This window comes from Sylvia atricapilla, chromosome 4, assembly GCF_009819655.1.
Source record: "Sylvia atricapilla isolate bSylAtr1 chromosome 4, bSylAtr1.pri, whole genome shotgun sequence".
In the NCBI taxonomy this organism is placed as follows: domain Eukaryota; kingdom Metazoa; phylum Chordata; class Aves; order Passeriformes; family Sylviidae; genus Sylvia; species Sylvia atricapilla.
Window position 1 is genome coordinate 70,436,317 of NC_089143.1, and position 26,016 is coordinate 70,462,332.

The window sequence follows — 26,016 nt, forward strand, 5'->3', positions numbered from 1 at the left end:
TAACTTATAATAATCACCGGTTTTATTTTTAAAAAATTACAATAGAAAAGTACCTTTAAACATATTTCCAAAAGCAGAGTAGACAATGTGGAAGCTTCTCTCCTCTCCATGAGACAAAGTACAGGAAATAGTTTGCTAAAAGAGTTAGTCCATCGCTTGGGAACGGTGATATCGTTCCTTTTAGAGCCGCTCTGAGGTTTGTCTTGGATTTGATTTCTTCTCATATCACTTTCATCAAGCCCATTTTTTACAGAAGACCCCAACAGGACAGTTTCTAATCATGAAAACCCCCATTTTTTTTCATCCCCCTGTCCCACCCCGATGGCCAGAATCTCAGCCATCTTATTTTGGCCCACCCACAGGACAAGAGGAAGGAGAAAGGAAAAGCTGATGATGTTTAATGAGGCCACTAACAGCTGGGAAAAATGGGCTATGGCGAGGCCTGGGCAGCAGCTGAGCTCAGTGTTCCCTGCAGCTGGAATGGAGACGGGGGAAAGGCAATGGAAGGAGAAGTTCTGCACCTCCCTTTGCAAGAAACTGAAACCTGATAGAGGGTTTGGGTCAGTTTGCTCTCTTCTTTTTCCAAATTCTTCCTGGAGCAAGGAGAAGGAGAACTAGTATGTCAAGCAGTCTCTCTGCTGGTACTCTATCTCTGTAAAGGATATTGGCAGCCTCCCTTCTCATCTTTGCACATGGAAACATGGGAATGCCACGCAGGGAGCAGCTGGACCAGCGTAACATTGGCACTAAAACCACAGGCCAGGCCAGGCCAGTGCTTCAGCATAATGCGAAGCCCCCCAGGACTCACGTCCAACTTCAAGGAAGCTGACAAACCAAGGATTTGTTGGTATGTTTTTTCATACAGCAGTTTACGTTGCCTGTAACAGCTTGGAGCAGTCGTGGCAGGAGGAGGAGGAGGCAAATTGTCACCTTGCTACATGTGTGGGCTGTCTGCCCATCCCTGATCCGAGCTGTTGTACCCCATGGAAGCTTTGCACAGCAGCTATGAACACAGCCCCAAGGTAAAAAAAGAAAACATGGGAAGAAAGTTCCTGATTGTCCTGCCTGCTCATCTTTTGGTGCAACTGGGAAGAAAACAGTAATACTATAGTGTCTGCAGATGCCAACACAGCCAGAGCACAATTCCTGTGCCAGAGGGAGCACAATTCCTACAAACCCGCATCGTGTGTGTCGACATCCTCACACTCGTGAACATCATGCCTTCGACATGCAGCTGACGGGGCCAGGGGAATAATAAGACTCTTCTTTACACACCTCAAAAGTCAAGCACAAAACCTGTGGTCCGACCAGGTGCAAGATTGTCCTCTTGAGGAGCTTTGGTACAAAAATACTTGTTCTTGTTTTGTTTTTTTTCTCTTTTTCTGTGTTTTTTCTTTTTTTTTTCTTTTTTTTTTTTTTTTCTCTGTAGTCTGCTTTCCTATGGTTCCATTTGAAAAGCCTTTTCAAACACTACAACAATGCCTGTCAAACCATGCTTTCGGGAGTAATACACTCTTCCTTACAAATATACAGTGTAAAAGAGGAAAATATTATTACTAGGTATGTTTTTCTTTTTTCTTCTAGGAGAGCAGATGTGTGATAGAGGCTGTGGGAAAGTCTTGGAGGAATCCAAACTTGTGTGAGGTTTTTTTTCAAGCCTGAAACAACAAAGAGAGGTGTTAAAAAAAAAGAGCAGCTGTGATGGAGGAAAAAGGGCTGTGATTAATCTCTCTTCCTTCGTAGCAGGAAGGAAGCAAGGTAGGGGAGAGGGAGGCATGTTTTGGAAATTTGTGTCAGGGCCATGCTTGAAGAACAGTTGTTTAGCAGGGAAGGGGCAAGGTAGGAAATACCTGCAGGGAGAGACCGTAGCATCCCAGGCATAAAGAATCCCACTGATCCCAATTTGTTTCTCCCACTGGCTGTAGTCCCCAGGGTTTGAACTGGGAAGCTGGGAGTTAAGTTTGAGTTGCATTTTGCACTTAAGAGGAATTCGGTCTCTGTTGATCCAAGGCAGGAAGCAAGGACGGAGATGAGATTAGCAGGGGTAATTCAAAGCCGAGAGGCATTCCTTGGCTGTGGAAACTCTCACCCCAGATAACAGTGATAAAGGTGGGAATGGCAGAGCCATGGTTCTGCAGGGCAGTAGCTGGAGCAGCCCCAGGGTCGTGCCAACCTCAGGGCCTATTCCCTCAGGGACATTGTGTTGGCTTCCTCACTCCTCTGTCCCCTCCCCAAAGCAGCCAAGCCCACAGGGTTGCATCCTTACCAGCACACTGAGGTCCTGTGGAGAGCACATCAACCCAGTAGCCACCTTGGAAGACTCCATTAATACCCACAAGACTGACTGTAGGCCACCATCACACACCTGAGACCTGTGGGAGGGCAGAGCAGAGAGTGAGCGACACTGGTGCTGGGAGCTGAGGTCAGTTTGCTGTGGGGAGGGGTGATTTCACTGTGACGGGAGTCGGCGCTTCCTGCGGGGACAGCTCACAGCTTAGTTTGGCCAAAGGCGGGGCTCAGTGATCTCAGACGTCTTTTCCACCCTAAGCGATTCTGGGATTAGCCCTGCCGTGATGGGCTTCAGGCAGCCAGTACAGGCAGATGCAGGCAGGACAGCCAGACCCTCAGCCAAACTCTCAGTGGGCTGTGCCCTTCTTAGCTGGAGGAGCCTGGAAGGGAAGCAGGAGGTCCCTGACCCTCCATCCTCACCACCCACTGTGGCTCTTGTGCTAGTGTTTCAAGGGATTCGCTCATCTCCTCTTCCCAAATATGTCCCTGCTTACATTTTATCTGGAAGCATTGGCATGTTGCATATTTTGGAAGAACCATTGGTTCCCAAAACCTCGCTACTCCCTATTTTTATCTGTTGGGCCTAAAATAGCCGGTAAATTCTTTATGGATCCAAGTCTGGGGCCGGCTGCAGCCAGGGCTGGGCCTCCTGCCCCTCCCAGCTGGGTGACCTCGTGGCTGCAGCACAGGGCTGCAGATGCCAGGCAGATGGGCAGAGCAGTCACATGCGAGCATAGGCAGCTGATGGCAGAGCTTTGGATACAGTGGCATTTCTCCATGGGTGGATGTAGAAGCAGGAGGCTTCCCAGCACGGATAGTTCCCAACTAGGATGGTCCAGGCAGGCTGGGATTGCAAGGCTTTTTTCCTCTTCCATTTGAGTCCCCTTTGTTTATTTATCCACAAAGGCCAAAGTTATTTGCAGAGCGTATCTTGCAAAGCTTTTTCCATCCGAAGAGGTCCCAGATGGAATGGGATCCGTCCCTCCCTCCTGCTGGGCAGCCAGGTGCTCGGTAAGGCTGTGCTTCTTTAGGCCACCCTGGGCTGCCTGGATAGTTTTCCTTAAGGTTTAATGAGGTGATTGTGTCAGGGCTGCCTTTCTCATCACAACGCCGCCCTCTGGCTTGGTGCTTTTCCATCCTGCCCCAGGGCATGTGGGAAAGTGTTGGGGTGAATCGTGGCACGGACATCCCCTTCTGGGGACAAGGAGGGCAACTGGACTTGGGGTGTCTGCCGAAAAGTGGCCACTCACCCTGAGCTGCTGGAGACCTCGGGAGTGGCAGTGGGGGAAGCTCAGGGTGAAGGTGGAAGTGGACCCCAGCCAGCACAGAAGGATGGGAGCAGGACAGTGGCACTCACCCGGCATTCAGCAGAACTGACGGGACTTCCAGCCCTGAGAACCAGCCTCGGACGGAGGGAGCCAGCGCATCTGTGAAGGGGGACACAAGGTGAGAGGGGGTGGCTGCCTGCCCTGGCAAGATCAGGCTGCATCTGGGCTCCCTTTTCCTGGCTTTTCCCAGGCACAGAACAGAGGGAGATTGGAACACCAGCAGTACAGCCATCTCAGCTCCAATCGCAACAGTAACACTGAGGCTGAGCACAACCCCTGGCATCGCTGTTTCCAGCAGGATGGAGCTGGGACAGCAGCAACATGGTCCCACTGAGCAGGACTGAGTTCATCCTTCTTCGCTCCTGCAAAGCCCACTTGAAACAGGATGGAAAACATCAGATGCCAAAATTTGGCGTGCAGGTACTCAGTGCTCTGCCAGATAACTCCAAGACAGCACCACCATCCATCCTGCAGTTCTGGTCCTGCTGCTGTCTGCAGGATTCAGCGAAGCAGCTCCAGTTTGGATGGTGGCACCAGTCTCCAATACCTCCCCCCAACCAAACCCACCACACTGGCAGCTGCACAAGAGGATGGGAAGGTGCCACTAGCACCCTCCCCACCACACTGATATTTCTCATCAGATAATACTGCTTCTGTCTAACATCAGGTCTCATCAGGGTTTTCCCAAGGGACCCTCAGAGCTTCCGTACGCCTCTGTTTCCTTGGCTCTGCGCTTCCCTCAGCAGGGCAGGTGCTGCCTGTTAGCAGTTATTTGACAAGGCAAGTACATAGCTGCAATAATATTTACCAACGCTCTTCCTATGAACAGCAGGGCCCAAAAAAGCTGGAGTTCCATCCAAAGGCTGCACATGGTTTGCACACTGAGCACTTTTCCTCACCCTCTGCTCAAACCAGCTCCTGGCTGCTCCAGCTCCCAGTGATGGTGGCTATGGATAACCTGGCTCAATCCTGGCAGACCAAGGCCAAAAGCCTTTTGGATGCAGTCTGGCAAATCTGTCTCAATGTGCTTGTTATCTCCTGTTCATCACTGAGCTGGAGCCGGCAGGAAGGAGGAAAAGCCGTGATGATGTCCAGCATGGATGCTGAGGAGGTAGCTGCCCTTTCCCCACCTTGTGGCAGGGCTCCTTTCCCCGCATCCCCATGATGCTGCAAGGCTGGCACTGCAAAGAAATTCTCTTCCTCCGCCATTTCCACTTCTCCTCTTTTCCCCGCTCCTCTCCCAGGCGGATGGTTAATTTTTAACAGCCACATGCTGCCATCAGGGGCCACCAGCAGTGGCAGCCAGCAGAAAGCGCTTGTGACGAGGCAGCACCTCGTCAATAAAAGATGGATCCTCCATTTGCTCTTTGCTTCCCTCTCCCCGTTGTAAGGGCTGCTTGGCTTCACACACCATGAACAGCACACCACATCCCAGCGATGTTCCAGGGGCAGTCAGGGGTTCTGGAGCCCTCAGCTCACAGCCGGATGGGTGGTGCGGTGCCAGGAGCAATGGGGATGGTCCAGACCCTGAGAGCGTCCCCAGCCCTCCCTCCTCCCGCACCATCTGCCCCACCACAGGTACCAGCAAAAGTAGGAAGGCAGAGAGAGGTGTCCATGGAAAGACAGGACTCCTGTCAGTGTTCAGCTCCATTTGGGAGCCTTCCCTAAATCTCAGGGAACAGGGAGTGAGTGCCTGTCAGCCGGGCAGAGTTAGTGGTGCAGCAAGCACCAAAGGGAAGGGGGCCTGGGGTGGGTGGGAGGGTGAGCGGTGGAGGTGGATGGGTCAGAATTACCTGGGCGTGCAGCGAAGCGGGATAGGTGAAAGCAGGAGGAGGTAGAGCAGGTGCTAATTCCGCTGGGTACAGAGGGTATGGCCCCCACACTTCAGGGCTACTGGGGTAAAGTGCAGGCACTGTGAGCTCATCTGCAAGAGAAGAAGAGGCAGGGTTAACCGTGACTACAGGGCTGCGACCCTCGCTGCATCCTTCCTTCTCCCCTTGAGGCAGGAGCAGAGCTGGCCCCAGAAAAGTGGGAGATGCCACCGCTGAGATCGACTCGCAAAGCCATCACAGAATTTGCCCGCTGGGATAACACAGGGTGAGCAATGCTACAGGGCTAGGGGCATCACTCAGGGAGCCAGGTCCGGGGTCATTGTCTCCAAGAGGTTTAGTAAGCCCAGGGATTCAGCAGAGGAGAGTGTGCAGTTCATGCCTGTGTGCGACAGCAAGGTGAGGAGCTGGCGTCTGCACGAGAACAGAAGCAGAAACGGGCACAGAGCACTCATGGCAGGACATCACCGAGGTCTCTCCTGAGGCCTTGTCCTGCTCCCAGGCACCATGACAGGCTGGCTGTCACCTCTCCCAGGTCCTCTTCTCCAGCACCAGCAGCTGCCTTTGGGAACCCTCAGCACGTGCCACCACGCAGCAAGCAGGTACCAGTGCTTCCAATCGGACCTGGTATTCCCCTTCCCGACCCCCTTGTGGTATCCCTGCTCCTTCCTGCCCCTGATGCCTGCCAACCCGAGCCCTGCTGGCGGTGCAGGGGGTACTCACAGGGCTCCCGGGCAATGAACTGAGGTACGGCGGTGGGGAGAGGGGTGCTGGGATTTGGCGTGCCCACCAGCTTGTTCTTGGCCATCTTGGTGTTGGCCTTGGCAAATTCCAGCCGCAGTGTCTGGGGGATCTCGGGGTCGAAGCGGATGCCCTGTGGGAAGGAAGCAGGGAAGGAGGTGCGGCGGGTGGGCGAGCACCGCCGCGTGCCAGCCCTGCAGCAAAAATAACTCCCCATTATTTATGGGTTTTTTCGACTTCCAGCCCTGAAATGAGCTAATTTGCCGGGCCCCGAGGCGGCTCACATTCCTCCGGCATCTTTAGCATCGGCACCATATTTGGCAGTCGGCATCCCGCAAGGCCGAGCTCTTATCCAGAGGGATTAGTGGAGCCAAAAAAAAAAGTTTTAAGTTGAAAATTAAGACAAGGAAGAAAACAACCCTAAAACAAAATGTAGGGAGAGCAGGCGAGGCATTGGAGAACCAGCTCCACACAGTTCTGCTTGTGACTATTTTCAAGTAACTTCACAAGCTGCAAAAAGAAAGTGAAATTTGCTTTTTTCTTTTGCAGACTTAGCTGAGATTTTTCCTGCTGAACAAACAGGTGAGGCTGGGAATGCTGTTTCTCACTTGTATCTAAAGCTCGAGTCCTAAGGGTTCAAGCCCTCCTGGATGGCCCTGAGAAAGGTGAGAAGGATGTAGACCCCCAGGAGGAAGGATGCAGCTGAGAAACAGTGACGGGATTGCCTGGAGGGCCAAGGATGCCATGGGGCTGGCTGGCATGGGAGGTGCATATCCTTGGGATGGTGGAATTCAGAGAGTATCTAGGGACAGGGAAACAAGGACAAAATGGAGAAATAGAGTGGCTGTGGGCCAGGCACACTCACGTTCAGTGCGTTCTTCGCTGCCTCTGCCTCGGAGCGGCTGTCGAAGCTGACAAAGCCCACAGGCTGTGGAGGAAGGACAGGAATCATCAATCAGGTTTGTGGGGAGCAGAGAGGGGAGCCCCTCACCCCAAGGAATGGTGGTACTAGGGAACGGTGGGATGGTTGCATATGCTGTATGGAGCAGCTCCTACCTGCTTGGAGGTGAGTTTGATGAGAGACCCTTCGTACCCCTGCAAGGAAAGGATTAAAAAGGGTGTTTGGTGGAGATCCCCACGATTAAATAACAATAACTGAATAAACTGACTGAATTAGACTTCAGTGGATTCCTAGATCCCAGCAAGTGTTTTGGGGCCATGAGACTGGGGCAGAGGCCAGCCCATGCTTTCAGCCCCCCCTTTCCCTCCCTCCCCAGTTCAATACCTTAAAGGGTCTGAAGAGCAGGTAAAGTTCTCGGGGCTTGATGTCAAGAGGCAACCCACTGACAAAGAGTGTCCTCACCTGAAAAAGAAGTAAGGTTCCTGGGGACCCTCTCTCATATCTAACTTGGGGATACACCATGCTTCTCGCAGCCAGAGGGATAGTGACAGCTTTAGGGGAATCTCCTGGGCAGACAAAAGCCTTAGGCCATGCTTGAATGATGCTGAATTTTTGGAAAGGAGTGTCCCCATCCTTCATGTGGCCACAGAGGAAGCTGCTAAGGTACCATGGGAAGGTAAGAGAGACCTGTCCTCACCCCACCAGTCCTCTCCAGGATAAAATGCTCATAGAATCCCAGCACCTTCCTACCCTGGTCTGGCAAACAGGATTTCTCTGTCATCCCCAGTGGATCCCAGCCTCCACAGACAATGCCTATTGTCTCAGTTTAATTGCAACAGCTCATTAAGGACTGGGAGGAGCAAACACCAGGTCTTCTTCCTGAAGGAAAGGCCTTGGTTTAGAGGGGGCTGGATTTAAGCAGCTTGTCGCTGGTTTGTAAAAGTCACCTTTTAAGGGGTTTAACCCTTTTTGGGTGGATCTAATTTTTGTCATGGTGGAGCATCCTCAAAGCTGGAATCCTGCTCCCACCACCCTGAGGGGGGATGTGGGGCTCCTCAGGGATTGGCAAACCCTGTGCTGGGATGGTTTTGCTTTACAACCAGCTTGTAACTGGGAGAGCAGTGTGTGGAACTGAACCAGCTGTTCCTCTCCTTGTGCCCAAAATCTCATCCTAACAGTTTGGGTTGGAGAAGGAGAAAACCTTGATGTATTTTATTTAATTTTTTTGGCCAGGCACCCTGCCTGCCCCATTCCTTGGGAAAGGAACATGGGAAACGGCCAGAAACAGCCAGTCCAGGCCTATTATTTTGCTGACATTTCTTCTTTCTCTTGTAGATAAGCTATCTCCCCCATCTCCCAGCCTGGGAGCAGCAAACATTCCTGCTTTGTGGAACAAAACCTCTGGCTGACCTATATCTATTAAATAACAAAAGGTACTCAGCTGTTTGCACACAGCCCTTGTGTCAACAGCCCTGGTGATACCCATCCTGGGTACCAGCATTATCCCTGCGGGTACCAGCATCCAGGCTGGATGCGATCAGCAGAGAAGGGATGTCCTCACTCCTTCCTGAGCCAGGGCTGCAGGCAGGAACGGCCTGGCAGCCTGTCCCCTCTACTGGGACCATCCCCTAGAGTGTGTTAGGGGACCCCTGCCAGCTTTCTGCCTGTTTCCTGGGACCAGGGAGTGCTGCCCCATCTCCCAGTGGAGACACTGCCCGAATTTCTCCTGGCAGGGGCTAGGGAGGGATTCACCTGGAGGATCTCCCCGTGTGTCTGTGAAATTCAACGTAAAGAAAGCAAACTTCTCCTTTCCTAGGGTAAAAAAAAATTCCCTTTCAGACAGGTCCTCCTGAGCACGGCTGCTGTCCAGGGAATCGACTCTCCAGACTCATCCACCCTCCAAATTTACTAAACCCACCAGGTGGGTTTGCATCGTGAGCAGGCCAGGCATCTCTGCACAGTGCCCCTGTCTCCCTCATCCCTTGGAGCCATCCCTGGCTTCCTGCATCTCCTCTCCCTGGAGAGCTTCAGGAAACACTAAGGACATTGGCCACAGCTCCGGTGGGAGGGACTGGGGGGAGTGGGGAAACCCACTGCCAGTTTGCCACACCCCTGAAATCCAATCGGTACGTGCCCAAGCCTGCCAGACCATTTATCCTCAACGCCACATGGGAGAGAGAGACTGAGATGAAAGATCCCAAGGAACCCTCCGAAAATCAGCCCCACACAGGAAGGGCTTCTCTTCTCTAATGACTTTGTTTTCATTGCAAGTTCAAACGTGGGTCGGCCAAGTTTGAATCTGTAAAGTTATACAGCAGCAAGAAGGAGAAGGGCTCCAGAGGATCCCCCAGCTGGATTCCAGCCCCAAAACGGTTTTTGGGGCCCAGGGCAGGGGATGGATATGAGCTCCTGGGTGCCCCCCATCTGCACACCCAAATGTACCCAGCCCCATGGATGTTTGAGTAGGTCCTACATAAACAGCATCCTTTCACTGGGTAATGAGCAGGTGGGACTGGCAGAGCAAGAGAGCATCCTTGAGGATAATCCCAGCAGGCTGGACAGATATCCTTTTGCCAAGGGAAAGATTCTAGACAGAAATATTACTCCTGCCCTTAAATGGAAGGGGAGCTTTGGCCCGCAGGGAGCTGCTCCAGGTTTTTTTTGTGCTGAGAGATCCCAAGGATTCAGTCACCATCCTCTACCAGAAAGACCCCTAGGGCAAAATCCTTCCCACCCCTAAAGCAGGGGTGGGAAAACAAAAAAACAAAACAAACCAACCAACCAAACAAACAAACAAAAAAAACCAAAAAAAACCCCAAACAAAAAACAAAAACACAAACAACAAAAAAAAAAGTGCCTTATCAGAGAAATTGCCAAGCAGCAAGCACGTATATGTTCTTCCATAGGAAGGAATTACTCCTTCTGGAAGGTGGATCAGGCACGGCTCCCAAGGATGTCATGGGATGGGGCAAGACCAACAGCTCTCAGCAAGGAGTAAAGGGTGCTGGAGCATGGGATTCCCCCAGCCTAAACCCCTTGGGTTTTTTTCGACAGCCTGAGCTGTCTCATTTCAGTTCTGCTGTATGAACATCTTTCACTTTCTTTTTGATGGAGTATTTCTCCGTCTCTCCTTCTTCTTCTTAAAATTTGGGGTGAAACCAAAGATTTTTTTAAGTCAGAAGTGCCAATGTTTGCTTCAGGAGAAGATCAAAGGACCACCTTGACTTCCTTCCATGGGGATGGCAGCTGTGGGACTGCTCTAAGTCCCTTTCCACAGTCCTCCTCTGCTCCTGCTGCTGCATTCCACAGCTCCCAGATTTGCCAGGGCTGCTGGATTCTACCTGTGTTACCTCACTCTTGATATATCCCCTCCTGGATTTTGTTTTCCCTGCAGGAAGTCTGCTCTTCATCTCTGTTGCTCTCCTCTTCCTTGGAAATCATTTCCGTCCCACTTCTGTCCTGTCCCTCTCACCTTTGCATCCCACCATCCCATTCTGTTGTCCCTGAAATCCTGTGTGTCATCTTTGGCCAGTTTAAGGGATGCTGGAAAGGGTCTGTGGAGATTTGCTGGGATGGTCAGGGCTGAGGACATGCAAGGAGAGGCAAAGGTCTGGGCCAGGAGGTGACTGGGGTCTCCAGAGCATGGATCAAGGATGACCCCAGCATGGAGACGCCTTTGATGGAGCGCCAGCAGCCCTCCTCCTCCTCTTCCTCACATGAAGCCATAAGCCAGGTTTGCCTCCTGAAGGTAAGGAGGCACTAGGAAGGCATTTCCTTGGCTTGGACCCCCATCAGATGACGGTGCCCAGAGGGATGCCTGGTGTCCCGGTGGCAGTGCCCTGCCGGTGTGGTCCCGGACCCCTGCCCTGCCCTGCCCAAACCACCCCCGTAAACGTTAACAGGCCGTGGGGAGGCGGGAGGCGTCCGAGTGATTCATCCACGAGGCATTTAATCTCCTCCTTCAGCTCAGCTCCCGTCCCTCGTCCGTCCGTGCGCCCCTTCCAGCGAGGCTCGCTTTAATTCTCCACCAGCCGATTATCCGCTTGACTGCTCGCCGCCGAGGAGGCACCGGATCCCGGCGGGAGCGGGAGGGCGATGGCACGGGGCTGCCATTGAGCCCTGGGACAGGCCGAGCAGGGCTTCCCCTCCCCTTCCCGGCAGAGCGGGGTGCTGCCTCCCCCGCGGCGGGGTGCATTCCCGCCCCGCCGGGATTAGTCCTGGCATAAATAGTCTCTTGGCTAATGGAGCGTCTTCCTCGGCTGGGTTTGGATTCCCGGGCTGTGTGTACGCATGCCTTCAGCCCGCAAAACTCCCCGACATAAACAAGGCTGAGGCCGAGGGATCCCGGCTCCACCGCCCGGGGGATGCGGGAAGACCGGGATAAATCTCTCTATCCTCGCCACCCGTGGCCGCTTCTCTGGAAAATCACGGTTCTCACGTCCGGTGAAGGACATGAGCAGAGGAACAGCCCTTGGGGAAAAGCGAGTCCAGAGCTGCCGGGGCTGGAACGAGGAAGCGGCAGAGGAAAAGGCAGTGAGCAGCCAAGGGAGCAGATGGGGGATTGCAACAAAGCAGAGGAGCGGCGGGATCAGGCGGCGGTCACACACGTCCCTGTCCCGCCTGGAGCTTGCTCCCAAATCCCCCGGACCCCACGCTTCGAGGAGGAATGGAAGCAGGAGCACGGGGGGATGCAACACAGGGGCCACGGGAGCAAATTTTATCCACTCGCCGGGCACATTTCCCCTGGAAACCATCCCTGGGGTCCCCTCCCCATGGCACGGTTCCCCCAAGATGAGGGAGCTGGCATAGGATGGGGACGAGGGCCACGAGCCGGGCTCTCCGAGCCACTCCGCTACCAAATAAGGCCTCCGCCGAGCCTTTTACATGCCGTTCTCGCCCGGCCAAAGTGACGTGACCGCCTTCAAATTGTTCCGGCTCCTCCGTGGGGAAGCCCCTGGCCCACAGCTCCCCGGCACGGGGTGGGTCATTCCCGGGGGGACAGACGAGAGGGACGGGGAGGCCACCAGGAGCAGACAGGAGGAGCGAGGATGGAGTGGGGGCTTTTCCCGCCTGGCAGCACCCTGATTCACCTCCCCGGGATGCGGGCTACTTCTCCCTCTTTTCTGAGGGAACAGGAGGTGGGAAGGCAAGCCCTGGGAGCGGGGAGGTGAGGCACAGGAGCTGGGCAATCCCCTTCCCTGCGCTTGAGTAAATAGACAGCACCGGCTCCTCCAGCCTGGGCTGGAAAAAGTCCTGCAGGGAAAATACCTGCTTGGCACCGGAGGAGCGCGGCTTGCTTACAGGCATGAGCGGGCATCGCCCTCCTCATGTGTCCGCGGCACCTCCCAGCCGTCCCCTCTGGGTGTTCCCCCTGTCCGGCACCACCGGGTCAGGGGGTCCCCAAATACCAGCAGTGCAACAGCCAGCCCCAGGCCCTCCGGATCCTACCGGGAGCAGAGCGAGGGCAGCCCTTTGCCAGCAGACCACAGGCCATGCTTTTGGAAAAGGCAACAGGCCTCCGCGGATGTCACCCACTGCCGTACCCAACAGAGCCACAGCCGCAGCATCATCTGCCACACACCCCGCGAGGCCACCAGCGGAAAAACCTCCCCGTTATTTAGGAAACTTTGGGAAGTTTGAAGCCACAGCCGCCCCTGAAATAAGCAAATGAAGGCAGGCGACATCGGGCAATGGAGCTGCGGTGATTGATCCCAGCGTTGGCCAACAACCAAAGAGCCCAGCAGGGAGCCAGCAGGGACCTGCTGGAGCAGCCTAGCCGGGTGGAGGGTCAGGAGGAAGAGGAGATCTCAGGAATCTTCCCGCTCTCACCCTCACAAAGTCCAAATTCCCATCTCAAGGTCACGGGCAAAACCAGGAACTTTCCGGCTGGAATGAAGAAAACCAGCTCTCGCCGCGGCGGGGTATGGGGTTGGTCTCTCGTGCGGATGGGAGCGTTTCGGACATTTTTGAGGTGAGACCCGTGGGAAAGATGCTCGGCCGCTGGATGCATGGTACCCACGCGTACCGGCAGCACTAGGCACCGGCAGCGGGACCGGGGCGGGGAGCCTGGTTTATCCCCCACGCACCCCAGGAGATCCGCGTCTCGAGTGGGGCTTCCCGCACGCACAGGTTCCCTCTGGCGAGGCGGAGGGGCGTTTGCGGGGAGCCTCAGGGGGATGCGGGCGGTGAATGGGAGCGTCCCGGGGAGCGGGGATGCGCTCCCGCCGCTCGTCCCCCTCGCAGCAGCCCCGGGTACCGGGAGCCGTGGGAGCCGACGGACCCTCGACGCGGACCCCCCATCCCGCGTGGGTGCGTGGGCACCGGCAGAGCTCAGCTCCCGGGGAGCGCGGGTGGGGAGGGGGAAGCCGGACCCCCCTCCTCCCCAAATCCCCCGTGTGTGTCCCCCCGGTACCTCCTCCTCGGGCAGGCTGGTGTCGGCGGGGCCGCCTTCCCTGTCGGCGGGGACGGTGCTCATGGTGCGACCGGCCAGGCTCCTCGTCCCGCCGGCGGCAGCCGCGTCCGGGCGGGCGGCGCTGGGGGCTGGTCCCGGCGGCGGCGGGGGGGCCGGGGCGGGGCGGCGCGGCCGGGGAGGGACGGGGCGGGGGCGCGGCAGAGCGGCGGAGACGGACCGGGCCGCGGGGGGATGGAGGAGCGCAGCGTCGGGGACACGGGAAGTGGGCGATGGGACGAGCGATGCGGGGTTGGGAACGCGGGACACAGTGGCGGCAACATAAGACGCAAGGCTGGGGCCACGGGACACAAGAGTTGGGGATACAGGACAATACTGGAGACGCAGAACCCAGTCTAGGACGTGGGGGTTGGGGACAGCGGATACAAGGCTGGGGACACGGGGCAGGGAAATGGGGAGATGGACACAGTCTCAGGGACACAGGCTGAGGGTGTACCACAGGGCTGGGCAGAGGGGATACAGTCCTTAGGACACGGGACATAGGCTCGGGACACGGGACACGAGGTTAAGGATACAGGGCACCAGGCTAGGAATATGGGGCACACTTGAATGCATGAATGCATCAGGGCTGTGGGGCAGAGGAGGGGACAGTGCTGGTTACACTCGAGAAAGACTAGTAGGGGCTCATCGCCCGAACCAGCCCCACCCGAGGGCTCAACTCCTCTGCCTGCCCCGGCGACTGCATTTAGGCTTCATGCTTAGGCTGGGCCTTTGCTGAGCCTGCACATGGCCTGGAGCTCGGTGTTGGGTCGTTCCAGCCCTGCGCAGCCCCACGGAGGAGACTGTGGTCCCGCAGGACTGCACTCAGCTCCGGAGCAGCGTGATGGAGACCCGCGGGGTGGAGAGCAGCAGCTGTGTCCAGACCAGGTGCTGCCTGTACACAATGCTCGGGGCCGGAGGTGACTCCGAGGACATCCTGCCCGTGGCGCAGCGATCGTTCCCAACGGGTGCTTAAGGTCACCGCTCGCCTTTCTGCGCATCACCGACTGAAACAGACCTGGGGGCAGCTGCCCGCCTGTCCTGCCGACTGCCCAGGGGACACAGCCTGGCCACCCACAGGTTTGCAGCCTCCCCGCAGCTGCGATTTACAGGGCAGAACCTCTCGTGCCGGGAAGGAGGTGGAAATGAGCTGTGCCAGCTGGGTTTGGGGGAGCAGGAAGGGTTTGGCTACAAGGACGGCTGACCCTCAGAGGGCATCTAAAGCAGAGACTGATCTGATCACCCAAATCTGCTGGAGCCTCTGGCTTTTGGGGTAGATTTTCAGCAAGGGGAGAATTTAGAGATGTGTTTTATCTCCCATTGTTTCCCCCCTCCATAGACATCTCCACGAAAAGTTCTGGCTGGACAGCAGGTGGGACAATATTCACAACCCTTATTTGTACTCAGCTTTAGGGAAAAGCTGCAGTTCCCCAGCATTGCTGGAAGCCAGGTTGGAATCACGAGCAAGATAAAGGAGAGATTTGGATTTTTTTGTAGCCATGAAACTGCACCTGGGGAGAATATCCAATTTGCCTCAGCAGATACTGCACTGCTTCCTTGCCTTGAAACCCCCAGTCCCTACCCAAAGTCCCATGTCCCTCAAAAATTGGAGTTCCTCTGTGGTAGTTTCTGATCCTCCCGCCCTCTTTCCTACAGGAATTTCTGCTGCATCGACGTCCATCTGTGCTGGGACACGACGCCGGACTCTGTCACACAGGGATAGAAGGGGAAGCTGTGAACAGCTGGGGACTCTGAGGGAATGGCTGGCAAGTGTGGCGAGTACTGAGGCTCCAGTCGAAGGGAGGACACCTCCGCTCTGGGTCCTCTGGGAGGGAATCCGAGCAGGAGCAGCCTTCGGGGGAAGGGGCAGAGGGTGGCACCGGGTCCGCGGAGCCTTTCCCACTCCGGGCCCTGCGTGGATGCAGGATGCGGGGCCGGGACTCCCGAGGAGCACGGGGTCACACCGCCCTCTGCCGGCGCGACGGCGGAGGCGCGGGAAGGTGGCACCGGGGCTGTCCCCGGGGGACGTGGCGACACCCGCCCTGACAGCGCCCGTGCGACCCAAGCACCGCACCCCACACAAAGGGCTGCGGTTCCCTCGGAGAGCAGAACAGGGGATATTTTATTCCCAAAACAAAGCACAAACAATAGAGTTAATGCGTGACAGACAAAAGACTCAAAACAGGCCCGAGATTCCCGGTGGAAGATAAATAAATTACACAAACAAGCAAGAAATCATTAGATGCAATGAGGGACGTGGAGACCGGACGCTTCCCGGAGTGTGCAGTGCTTCCCAGGACCTAACACCCGGCCAGGCATTGGAAGCATGAGGTGGCTGCTCAACTCTTGACAGGGGTGGATGAGGCCTTCATGGTCTTCTTTAGGTGGTGGTAGTTGGGCAGGATCTTCATCAGGAAATCCAGCTGCAGCGTCTGGGGCTAGAAAGGGAGGCAGGGGAGGTGAGGGAACAGCCTGAGGGCGGCAGCCCTCGGGAGACAGGAGGTGGCAGCGTGTCCCCGTGTCCCACACGCACCTGCGGCCGCTCGGTCTGCACGCGCCGCAGGCAGTCGGCCCCGTAGATGACGGTGTTTTCCGGGATCACCTCGTAGGTGTTGACGTTGCAGCAGGCCCCGATGATGCAGCCACTGGTCAGGATCACATTCCTGCCAACAAACGCTGCCAGCGAGAGGGAGAGAGAGGAATCCCCGTGAGCGTGGCCCCCACAGCATTGACAGCAGCAAAATCTCAGCACTAAGGCTGAGAATTACCTTTGGATTCAATGACGTTGTTGTCTCCCACCTTCATCGCTTGGGAATCTACAGGTCTCTGTTAAGTAAAACTGTAAAATGCATTGCTTTTTTTCAACAAGTGAAAAACCCTGATGCTATTTTCAAACCACCACCCAGCCCTGGGCTATCTGAACCCCGACAGAGCCCACAGATGCTTCCCCCTGGAGTGATTCAGAAGCACAATGGATGGTTTGTCACTGCACAGCAAGGATACAGCACCCGACCTCAAAGACATTGTTGGTACCGATGACCATGGGCTTGGGCTCCACATCTTCACTCTCTGGGGTTATATTTTCTGGGTACCTGCAAGAAGGAAGAACTGATTTCCATGGCTGAGATCACGATGAGAGTGTTCTGTGTGGCAGCTCAATTTTGTGGCAGACTGAAGCCACAGATATCCCACTCGATTGAGCTGGACTGTCAGAATTTTCAGACTGCTTAGGATGAGGATTCTCCTACTCTGTCAGCTTGACAGGGATTCAGAATGGGGCCTTAGCAACCATCCAGTATCTGAACGGGGCCTACAAGGATGCTAGACAGAGATTCATTGTCAGGAACTGGAGTAACAGAACAAGGAGTAATGGGCACAGACTTAAAGAGAGGAGAATTAGGTCAGATATATCTAAGAAAATTTTTACCCCCTGTGATGGGGGGTGAGATATTGGAATAGGTTGCCAAGGGCAAGACTGGCTGCCCCAACCCTAGAAGTGTTCAAGGCCAGGTTGGACAGGGTTTGGAGCAATCTGGTATTGTGGCAGATGTCCCTGCCTGTGGCAAGGGGGTGGTATGAAAGGACCTTTAAGGTCCCTTCAAACACTTAACATTTGATAATTCTGTGATTCTGTGGCTTCTCCCCAAGCCATACTGCAACACGTGTACACAAAAGCACTTAGTTTGGCGATTGATTTTTTTTTTTTTTAAATAAACTCCCCAGAATTTTCAAGCCCCTCCTGGGTGTCCCACGGACCCGTTGATGATGAGCGCTTGCTCCTCGATCAGGTTCCCTTCTCCGATGACGATAGGCCCCGCCTCGGCGATGATGCGCGCCTTGGGATGGATCACGGTCCTGGGCCCTGCGAGGACAGCCCGGCGTCACTCCGCGCCCGCCCCGGCGTGGGGAGCGGCCCCGGGCTGGGGGACAGGCCCTTACCGATGGTCACGTCCCCGCGGATCTCGCTCTCCACGCACACCACGGCGCCCGGCGCGATCTTCACGCTGCGGGGAGCGACGGGGCGGTCACGGGGGGCCCGCAGAGGGATCCGGCGGAGCCGCGGGGGAGGGCACGCCGCGTCCCGGGAGGGATCGGGGGAGAACCGGGAGGGAGCGGGGATCGGGACTCACCTCTTCTGCGCCTTCTCCGCCATGGCCGCGGGCAGCGGCGCCTGCGCGGGGCGGAGCTCCTCCCGGAAGCCCGGCGGGCGGGGCGGGGCCAGGCTGAGGCGGGCCCAGGCGGACACCCACTGCCGAGTTTGGGAGCCCGGAGCGGCCCCTGCGTGTTCCTGCTGGAGAACAGACACCAGGTGCCGTGTTTGGGGGCACCAGGCTCATTTGGCCCGTTTTAGGGTTCTGAATAAAATACATAAGGCTTTTTGTTCCCCTCAGAAATGGAGACCGAGTCCTGTGTGTTTGGTGGGGGGCTCCGAGGCCTTCGTTGTTGGCACTTGGAAGCAGCCCCGCCCGGGCAGTCTTAGGGCTGTGAAATAGACTCCAGTCCTGTCTTGGGAGTGCGAAGGGAGGCTCACCCAGGCAGCTGAAGGCTCTGATCAAAGAGCCAAAACCCTGCATTTTGGGGCTCAGGGCAGACCCCAGACGGGTGAGCGGGCGGCGGCCCCGGGGGGCGGAGCGAGGCACCTGCGGGGCGGGGCCACAGAGCGCGGGGCGGGGGCCACAGAGCGCGGGGCGGGGCCTAGGGCATTTGAAGCCCGGAAGTCGCGGCAGGCGCCACTCGCGCCTTCAGGACGCAGCGGGGCGGCGGTAGCCGGTCCGGGCTCCCTCAGCGGGGCCCAGGTGGGGTTCTCTCTATCCCTCTTTTCTCCCCTCCTACTCCCTTACCCCTCTCCTCCCTAGTCCCTCATTTCCTTCTCTCCCTGCCCCTCTATGCGCCTCGACCCCCCACTTTTTCTTCCTCTTTCCTCCTTTCTCCTCTCCCCTCCCCTCTTTTTACTGTTATCCAACCCGAGCCCTCCTCTATCCCCCCCTCTACTCCTCCTGCGTACACCTCCCTCCTCCACACCCAGCCTCTCCCTACACCCCTCTGCTACCCTTCAAACCCTGACTCCTTCCTCTATTCTTCCTTCTCGTTCTCCCTCCATCCTCCCTGCCCATCCCCATCCGGTCTCCTCCCGTCCTGCTCCCCTATACCCCTTCTTACCCCTATCCCTCGTATCCCCCCTATCCCTCCCTTATCCTCCCTCTCTCTTCCCCCGCAGCCGCGGGGTTTGGGGCGCTGGATAATAAAGCCCAGAGGGCCGGAGCCCGGCGGCCCTGGCGGGAATCCGCACCCGGAGCCGGAAAGGGATAAGGCACAGAGAGGGAGGGCAAGAGAGAGAAAGGCAAGATAAGGGAGAGGCAGGGACAATAAGGGGCCATGAAGGAGACAGGGAGGGTAGAGGGGGCTTAGGGAAGCTGGAGGGAAGGATAAAGGGAGGTAGGGTTGGCATGGACAGGGAGAGTGGAAGGACGAGAGGGAGAAAGGGGAGGCTGGAGCGGTAACAGAAGGGGGTGTCGGGTTGGGTAGCGGGAAAGAATGGGGCAGGAAGGAGGCATGCGGGTGGCTGGAGTGCGTAGCAGGACAAGGACGGGGCGCAGGGGGAAGCCAGATGGGGGAGGAAGAAGGGGGTATTGCGGGGGCGTAGAGAGAAGGGAGGTAAAGAGGAGAGAAAGAAAGAACGGGTAGAGAGAAACAAGTGGAAGGCTGAGACCTCCGCGTCTCAGCCGGGCGCCACCGAGGGAGGCCGATCGGCTACCGCCGACCCCGCCTTTTCCGACAGCTCAAATGGCGCCCGAGGCCGCTTCCGGGGTTTAAATGCCCTCGGCCCCGCCCCGCGCAGCCGCCCTGGCGCCCCGCGCGCCGTGGCCCCGCCCTGCTCCCACTCGCGTCAGCCCCGCGTCGCGCACGCGCTTCGTGGCCCCGCCCCGCCCCTGTGCCGGCCCCGCCCCCGCGCTCTGTGTCCGCCAGGGGGCGCCCTGCGGGGTCCCGGGCCTACGCGGGGCCTCCGCGTCCACACCGGGGAACCGCCGCGATCCCGGACCCCATCCCGCCCCGCCGCTCACGGCGGGGGAGAGGCGGCCCCGCCCCGGAGCCCCCGGCAGCGTTTGGCCCCGCACCCACGACCCCAGTCCCGGCCCCGTCCCTACGCTGTGGCCCCGCCCCTCACACCTGTGCCGGCGCCGCCCCTCCGTGGCCCCGCGCTCCATCCCGCTCGGCGCGCTGCCAGCCGCTCCCGGAGCCGCCACCATGGCGGGGCTTTCTCCCGTCGGGAGGATCGAGGCGGGCCCGGGCCCGGGAGGTGCAGGTTCTCTGGTGCAGACGCAGAACCACGGCCGGGACCGGGCGCGGCGCGGGGACTCCGACCGACACCGTCTGCCCCGCAGCCTCCCCGGCCATGGCGTGAAGAGTTCATCCAGGGGAAGAGCCCATTCCATGAGTTCCTGATTATTTATTTTTTACCTTTCACACATAAACCATCAAGAACGGGAAGAACAGGACATTGTTATCTCCTGCGTCGGCAGGATTTGGTCCCAAGCTGCAGCTCGCTGTCAGTGCAGGCCACTGGAAGGAAAAAGTAGGTTTTTCCGTAAAAAAGAGCTCTGTCTTCATCCCCAGGGGATGTGGTCTGAGAGGGAACATCTGGTCTGAAGGGGAGTGCAGGGTGCATGGTGAGGCTGAGCAGATTTAGGGGACAGGGGTCTCACTGCAGCATTTGGATCCCTATCCCTCCCTATTTGCTTCCCTCTCATCAATTCCCCAGGCAGGACCAGTGAGGAGCACTTTAGCTGGATCTTCTCCTCTTCCTAGGCTTAAGACCCGAGAAGATAACATGTTGAATCTTCATTATTTTCTAGGGACAAAGGGAAAGCTGCACTGTAGTGATAGCCCACAGAGCTTTACAACACTCCCAGCGGAAATCTGGGATGGAGTTGCAAAGCCAGAGACCCCAACACAGCAGTGGCAGGTGATGCACGCACCTGGGGCTGAGGTGCAGTCTGGAGCTGAGCTCCCAAGGATAACAGCCGGCACTTCCCAGCAGCAGCAGCAGGTTTGATGTGCTGACATCCGAGAAAAGGTGCGTCTCCTTCCTCAGGATCAGATACAGTCCCGAGTACATGGAGCTTTCCGCTCATGGGGTGCACGGAATGCTTTTTCTCCTTTTGTCATTCGTGTTGCTCCCAGCATCCTTCACAGATCCTGTGGTTTCATGGCCACCCGTCCCTGTTTTTCCAAGTTAATGATTGAAACCGGCTGGATCTCTGAGACACTGGCACCCAGGCCCCAGGCGGCAGGCCAAGGATGCTTGCCCTCTGGGATTAATCATTCTCCAGCTGCTGACACTGCCTCCATAAAAACACTGGGGTGGGATTCTCAGTGCCGCTTCCTGGCAGGAGGAGGGGAGCCAGCTCCGACATGAGGGCAGCTCTGGCCCTGCTGCTGTTCTTGGCTGCTGCACACGCGATACACCGAGGTAAGGGTGTGATCCTGGGGCTTTGCTGGGCCCTGGGATGAGGGGCACGGGGCTGGGGCCTCAGTTCCAGTGGTTTTCGGTGGCCTCCCCTCTCCCAGCCTGCAGCCAAACCACTGGGCAGGACCAGAGAGGAAAGGGGTGGGTGATGGTTTGGTATCCAGGATGCCACTTTGGGGTGATGCTGGAGGAGGTGGGATGGGGAGAGGACAGAGCTGCAGGGATGGGCTCCTTCTCTTTCTAAAGGAAAACAGGATTTCCTGACTCCCCTGACAAGCAGCGTTCCTCAGTAAAACTCACCCCTTGATGGAAACGATGCGCTGCTGCCCTTTGCTGCCTTCTCAGCTCCACAGGCAATCACCTAGGTGCCAAAAACCACCTAAAACTTACCTCTCCCGCACGGCTTTATAGAAGTGAATGGAAATGCCACTAGTTGGGACCGATAGCCACCATTCCTGCCAGGACAGAGACCTGCCTTTTCCTTGGGTTTCCCTCTTCTGGCAACACCCTGCCTTCACCCTACTCCTCCATTCCCAGCAGAGCAATGTGACCCTCAGTGTCATGGCCCAAACTCTTGGATTTTGTGGAGGTGACCCTGCCCCACACTGTAATCCCGGGAAACACTGGTATCAGTGTTTACCCTGCTGGTGCCAAAGTCTGACCCCACAGAGTCTGTAACACAAATCGATCCTATTTTTCCAGGGATGACAGCATTGCTGGGAATGTTTTCCCTGTTGGCTGCTCTGTGGACCTGGCCCCAGAACTCTCAGCCCTTGTGGTTTCCAAGCCCTGCCAGTAAAACCAACCCCACATATTCCATACTCAGAAACCGCCATATGGTTAACCTGTAGCTCTCCCAGCTCCAGAGAGAGTATTCTCCCTGCCCCTTTCCCTGGCTGCAGAGCTGGAGCAGCAGCCTGGGTACCAGGGATGTTGGCTGCACCAACATCTCCCTAGGGACCACCAAATCCTACTTGGAAAAAGAAGTGATGGAGTGAAGAATTAACAGACCTCAAGTGGATGAAGCAGCATGTTGTGCGGTGGCAGAGCATTCCTTGTTCCCTACTCACAATTCTTCCTTCTCCTGCATTTTCAGGGAAAGCTTATGTCCGAGATAAAGTCTGCCAGGAGTACAGGATGCTGGGAAAGGAGAACTTCCGAACCCTGTAGGTACCTCCTGCTGCTGGTGCCCCTCCAGCACGCCTAACGCCTGAGCCAAGAACAGGAGACAGTAAATAGAAATCTTGGAAAAGGGAAAATGGATTCAATTCATCAAAAAGAGGAGATGCAATTTAACCCCTGGACTCTGATTGCTTTCAGCAGGAGAAAAGTTTGGGTCATTTTTGAATTCCTCAAAAACCAATTAAATACCTAAATAATTAAGAATTCTATCAGAGCTGACACGTAGTCCCGTGTAAGTGGCAGCCCCCAGCCTGGAAGCTGTTCCAATTCTTTCCTGGCTGTTTCCCAAGGAATATGCTGTTACTTCTCACAGCACCACAGCCAACACCATTAAACCCATTTGGGCAGAACGTGCTGTAACATGATATCCGACTGAAGAGAAAGGCTCACCTGGCTCTCCCTGTCCTTGCTCCCCGCTCCCAGGACCATCATTGCCAACAGCCGGAAATATTCCAATGGCACCTTCGAGGAGATTGGCCACCTCGTCCGGGAAATCGTCTCCCTGGCCGAGACGTGCTGCGCCGACGGGGCTGACGCCGCCTGCTACGAAAACGGGGTGAGGCTGACCGAAAACAGGTGACAGACCCCAACCCGGGGCTGGGCTGGGCAGGGGCGGCCATAACCTCCTCTCCCTGCCGCAGTCCACGGCGCTGTCGGTGAAATCCTGCAGCCCGGACTCGCCCTTCCCGGCGCATCCCGGCACGGCCGAGTGCTGCGCCCAGCAGGGGCTGGAGAAGAAGCTGTGCCTGGCCGCCCTGCGGCACCCGCCCCAGCCGCTGCCCCGCTACCTCCAGCCCTCCGACAAGGAGCTCTGCCAGGCCTTCCGGCAGGATCCCCGGGAATTTGCGGATAGGTGAGCCAGCATCCCACTGAGCCCGAGTGGGTGATGGCACAGCCAGTGCCGTGAGCTGACAGCTTGAGGTGGTACCTGGAGAGGTCTCCCATCCCTGGACAGCCCTAACGCCTCCAAACCCCACTTATGCTCCTGATCCCCTAATCCCAAGGTGCTGGGTCTCCTTATCCCATCTCTGCCACAGGTTTCTTTATGAGTACGCCAGCAGCTACAGCCAGGCTCCCCTGCCTGTGCTCCTGGGCTCCACCAGGACCTTCCTCTCCATGGTCTCCACCTGCTGCATCTCCCCTGCACCCACTGCCTGCTTCCTGAAGGAGGTGAGACCCTTTGGAGCGCTGGGCTCGCCCCCATCCTCACTCCCAATGGAGCCAGGCACCCACTGTGCTAATGGCCCTGGGAAGAGGAGGACATTTCCATTCTCTTTTTGTGGCAGAAACTGGAGAGGAAAACCCTCTCCCTGCTCACCCTGACATCAAACCGGATTTGCTCCCGCTTCTCAGCATATGGGAAGGACAAAGTCAGCTTCAGGTACAGGGGGAAATGGCCTCTCCATCCTGGAACAGGGCTGGGGGAGGGTTCCTCTCTGCTGCTGCAGATCCTGTTGGCAGGCAGCATTCAGAAATATAAGCGCTAATTCTGGCGTAGCTCCCTGGAGACGCTCCATGCACAGCATAGGTGCAGAGCAAGCCCTGCGCCCCCCAGCCCCTCCCTCCCGCGCCCCTGCTCGGGGCTGTTCCCTGGGAAGGGCCATCCGAGCCCCCCAAGCCCCACACACCCTGTGCTCCCCAGCTACCTGGCCTCGCTGGCTCAGAAGGTTCCCCGTGCTCCCTTCGAGGACCTTCTCCCCCTGGCCGAAGATGCTGCCGAGGTGTCTTCGCAGTGCTGTGACTCAGTAGCTGAGGACTGCATGAAGAAGAAGGTAGAGGGGGCTGGAGCCCACCCCAAACCAGCTCCTGAGCTGGAGCTCAGGGAGCCGAGGGGCCCTGCACATCCCCTGCTCCCTCTCTGCAGCTGTTGGAGCACACGGCCAAAGTCTGCGCCGCGCTGGCGACCCAGGACGGGCGCTTTGCCGACTGCTGCACGGGGAAAAACCTGATGGAGAACCATTTCTGCATCCTGGCCATGCCTCCAGCGCCAGCCCCCGAGCTGCCAAAGGCGTCGGAGCCGACCAACAAGGAGCTGTGTGGCAAGGATGGGGCTCTCCATGCCACCAGGTGAGTGGGACCCACGACAGCCAGTCATGGAACTAAACCATTTAAGTTAGATGAGACCCCAAATATCATTGAGTCCAACCAGTTTCTGACTCTGTTACGTGCTCAGGTTATTATAGGGATAACCAGGGGAACATCCCCAATTCCCTCAGGGGAATTTGTGCCACCAGGCAGCCACAGGGGCTGCACAAAGATGCCAAAAGCAGCACGATCTCGTTCTGAGCAGCACCCCTGACGTGACCACTCGTTTCCCGCTCCAGGTTCCTGTTTGAGCTGGCACGGAGGCACCCCAGCCTCCCTGACGCCGTCCTCGCCAAGCTCTACGACTCCTCTGGGAAACTTCGGGAGGAATGCTGCTCCACCAAGGACCCCTCCACCTGCTTGGACAGTAAGGTGAGTGGTGTGGGGGCTCCGGGGGCTCATCCTGTTCCCCCTCATCACAGTGCCACCCAAATCCCCACAGAGGCTTTCCCCAGCCTGGTAACTCCCACCCTCTGTCCCCAGCGCAAGCGGATGCAGGCAGAGCTGCTCCCCTTCCTGGAAAAGACCAGCCGGCTCTGCAGGAAGTACAACGAGCTGCCTTTCCTTGAGTTCAAGAAGAGGTAAGCCTTTGCCTTCCCTCCACAAAAAACCCACCTGGATCACTGCATGCGACAGAGCGTCCAAAACGTCGAGGATGCAAAACGGAGCCATCTGCCCGTGCATTTCCCCTCCCCTGGCCGCCCAAAAGCCGTGTGCATGTGGGATGCCACGGTTCCCGCTGTAACCTCGCTCCCCACGCCGCAGGCTGCGGGAGAGCCTGACGCAGGCGGAGCCCGAGGCCAGCCCGGCACAGCTGGAGCAGCTCCTGGAGAAGCGAGTGTCCTTCGCCTCCACCTGCTGCCTCCCGGACGCTCCCCCGCTCCTCTGCGCTTCCAAGGTACGGCCGCTGTCCCTGCTGCCCCCCGGGCCGCCGCGGGGCCATGCCCCACACCGGGGCTGCCCTTCGGCTCTGTGCTCCTTTCCCAGGTGAGCTCGGAGCTGGCAGAAGCGTGTAAGGAGTCCTGCCTGCTGGGATAGGCGCCCACAGCGGGGATCGCTTCTCCGGGCGTGCACAGATGGAGAGGGAGCGCGAGGCTGAGCTCTGGGAACACGCAGGAATGGGAGACACGGGAAGGGAGCATCAGGGAGCTGGGCTGGAGGGCAGCCGCCAGATGGAAGGTGTCACCGAGCCCACAGCTCCCTGCCAGCCTTGTATTCCTGCGGCCAAAATAAAGACAAGAAAAGTCCGCTCGCTGCTGCTGGAAAGGTGGTGGGGAGGGTGGGAGAGGGGCACAGCTGAGCCTCCACAGGCAGGAAGAGGTCCCAGCCCTGATCCTGGCAGCTAAAGCTCTGAAAAACTCAGCAAACCTGGAGGAAACACTCATCAAATGCCCCCAAATACAGCAGTCTGTGGGTTTTAGGGTATTCAGCTACCTGGAAGCAGCAGTTCATCCCCTGAGAGGGGGACCCTGGGCACCCCCCAGCCCCCACTGCAGCCTCCCCACCTGCCCAGGTGAGCCCTCCCCAGCAGGGGTGAGATTTTGTGGGTGCTGCAGGTGAAGAAGCCCCGGGTTGGGATGCAGGAGGATGGCAAACCCAGCCCAGACAACTACAGGAAAATCCCCCGAGCCCAAATGTGGCAGCTTTGTGTACAACAAGTACAGCGAGGGAAGCAGATAAGGACACCTGGGTGCACAGAGATGAACCAGAGCAATAAAGCAGAGCCAAAACCAAGAGGAACTCCC

The 26,016-nt window shown here is 57.2% G+C and overlaps 3 protein-coding genes and 1 long non-coding RNA gene across 6 annotated transcripts; 1 reads left to right on the forward strand and 3 right to left on the reverse strand.

Moving 5' to 3' along the window:
• Window positions 1–13,626, reverse strand: RBPMS (RNA binding protein, mRNA processing factor). 2 transcript variants are annotated; one of them, XM_066318341.1, is made up of 8 exons: window positions 13,501–13,626; window positions 7,473–7,550; window positions 7,244–7,282; window positions 7,053–7,115; window positions 6,170–6,320; window positions 3,647–3,716; window positions 2,267–2,372; window positions 1–1,658 (listed from the first exon to the last, which is right to left on the reverse strand). In XM_066318341.1, exons 1-8 carry the CDS (start codon window positions 13,561–13,563, stop codon window positions 1,653–1,655), a joined length of 576 nt encoding a protein of 191 aa, XP_066174438.1. In that variant the 5' UTR covers window positions 13,564–13,626; the 3' UTR covers window positions 1–1,652. The 2 variants fall into 2 exon arrangements, with proteins under 2 accessions (XP_066174438.1, XP_066174437.1); XM_066318340.1 differs by lacking the exon at window positions 1–1,658 and adding an exon at window positions 5,411–5,541 and having other exon boundaries at window positions 2,262–2,372.
• A 2,003-nt stretch (window positions 13,627–15,629) lies between these two features.
• DCTN6 (dynactin subunit 6) lies at window positions 15,630–17,734 on the reverse strand. The gene is made up of 7 exons (XM_066318342.1): window positions 17,667–17,734; window positions 17,476–17,540; window positions 17,293–17,398; window positions 16,540–16,628; window positions 16,305–16,352; window positions 16,070–16,212; window positions 15,630–15,974 (listed from the first exon to the last, which is right to left on the reverse strand). Exons 1-7 carry the CDS (start codon window positions 17,687–17,689, stop codon window positions 15,876–15,878), a joined length of 573 nt encoding a protein of 190 aa, XP_066174439.1. The 5' UTR covers window positions 17,690–17,734; the 3' UTR covers window positions 15,630–15,875.
• A 2,235-nt stretch (window positions 17,735–19,969) lies between these two features.
• Window positions 19,970–22,159, reverse strand: LOC136360785 (uncharacterized). Its single transcript, XR_010743508.1, has 2 exons — window positions 22,075–22,159; window positions 19,970–21,974 (listed from the first exon to the last, which is right to left on the reverse strand). It is a non-coding gene; the product is annotated as an uncharacterized lncRNA (long non-coding RNA).
• GC (GC vitamin D binding protein) lies at window positions 20,876–25,519 on the forward strand. 2 transcript variants are annotated; one of them, XM_066318343.1, is made up of 12 exons: window positions 20,876–21,007; window positions 22,101–22,170; window positions 22,610–22,742; window positions 22,828–23,039; window positions 23,224–23,356; window positions 23,473–23,567; window positions 23,829–23,958; window positions 24,051–24,253; window positions 24,511–24,643; window positions 24,755–24,852; window positions 25,037–25,169; window positions 25,259–25,519. In XM_066318343.1, exons 1-12 carry the CDS (start codon window positions 20,950–20,952, stop codon window positions 25,307–25,309), a joined length of 1,449 nt encoding a protein of 482 aa, XP_066174440.1. In that variant the 5' UTR covers window positions 20,876–20,949; the 3' UTR covers window positions 25,310–25,519. The 2 variants fall into 2 exon arrangements, with proteins under 2 accessions (XP_066174440.1, XP_066174441.1); XM_066318344.1 differs by having other exon boundaries at window positions 24,511–24,852.
• Window positions 25,520–26,016: the final 497 nt, after the last annotated feature.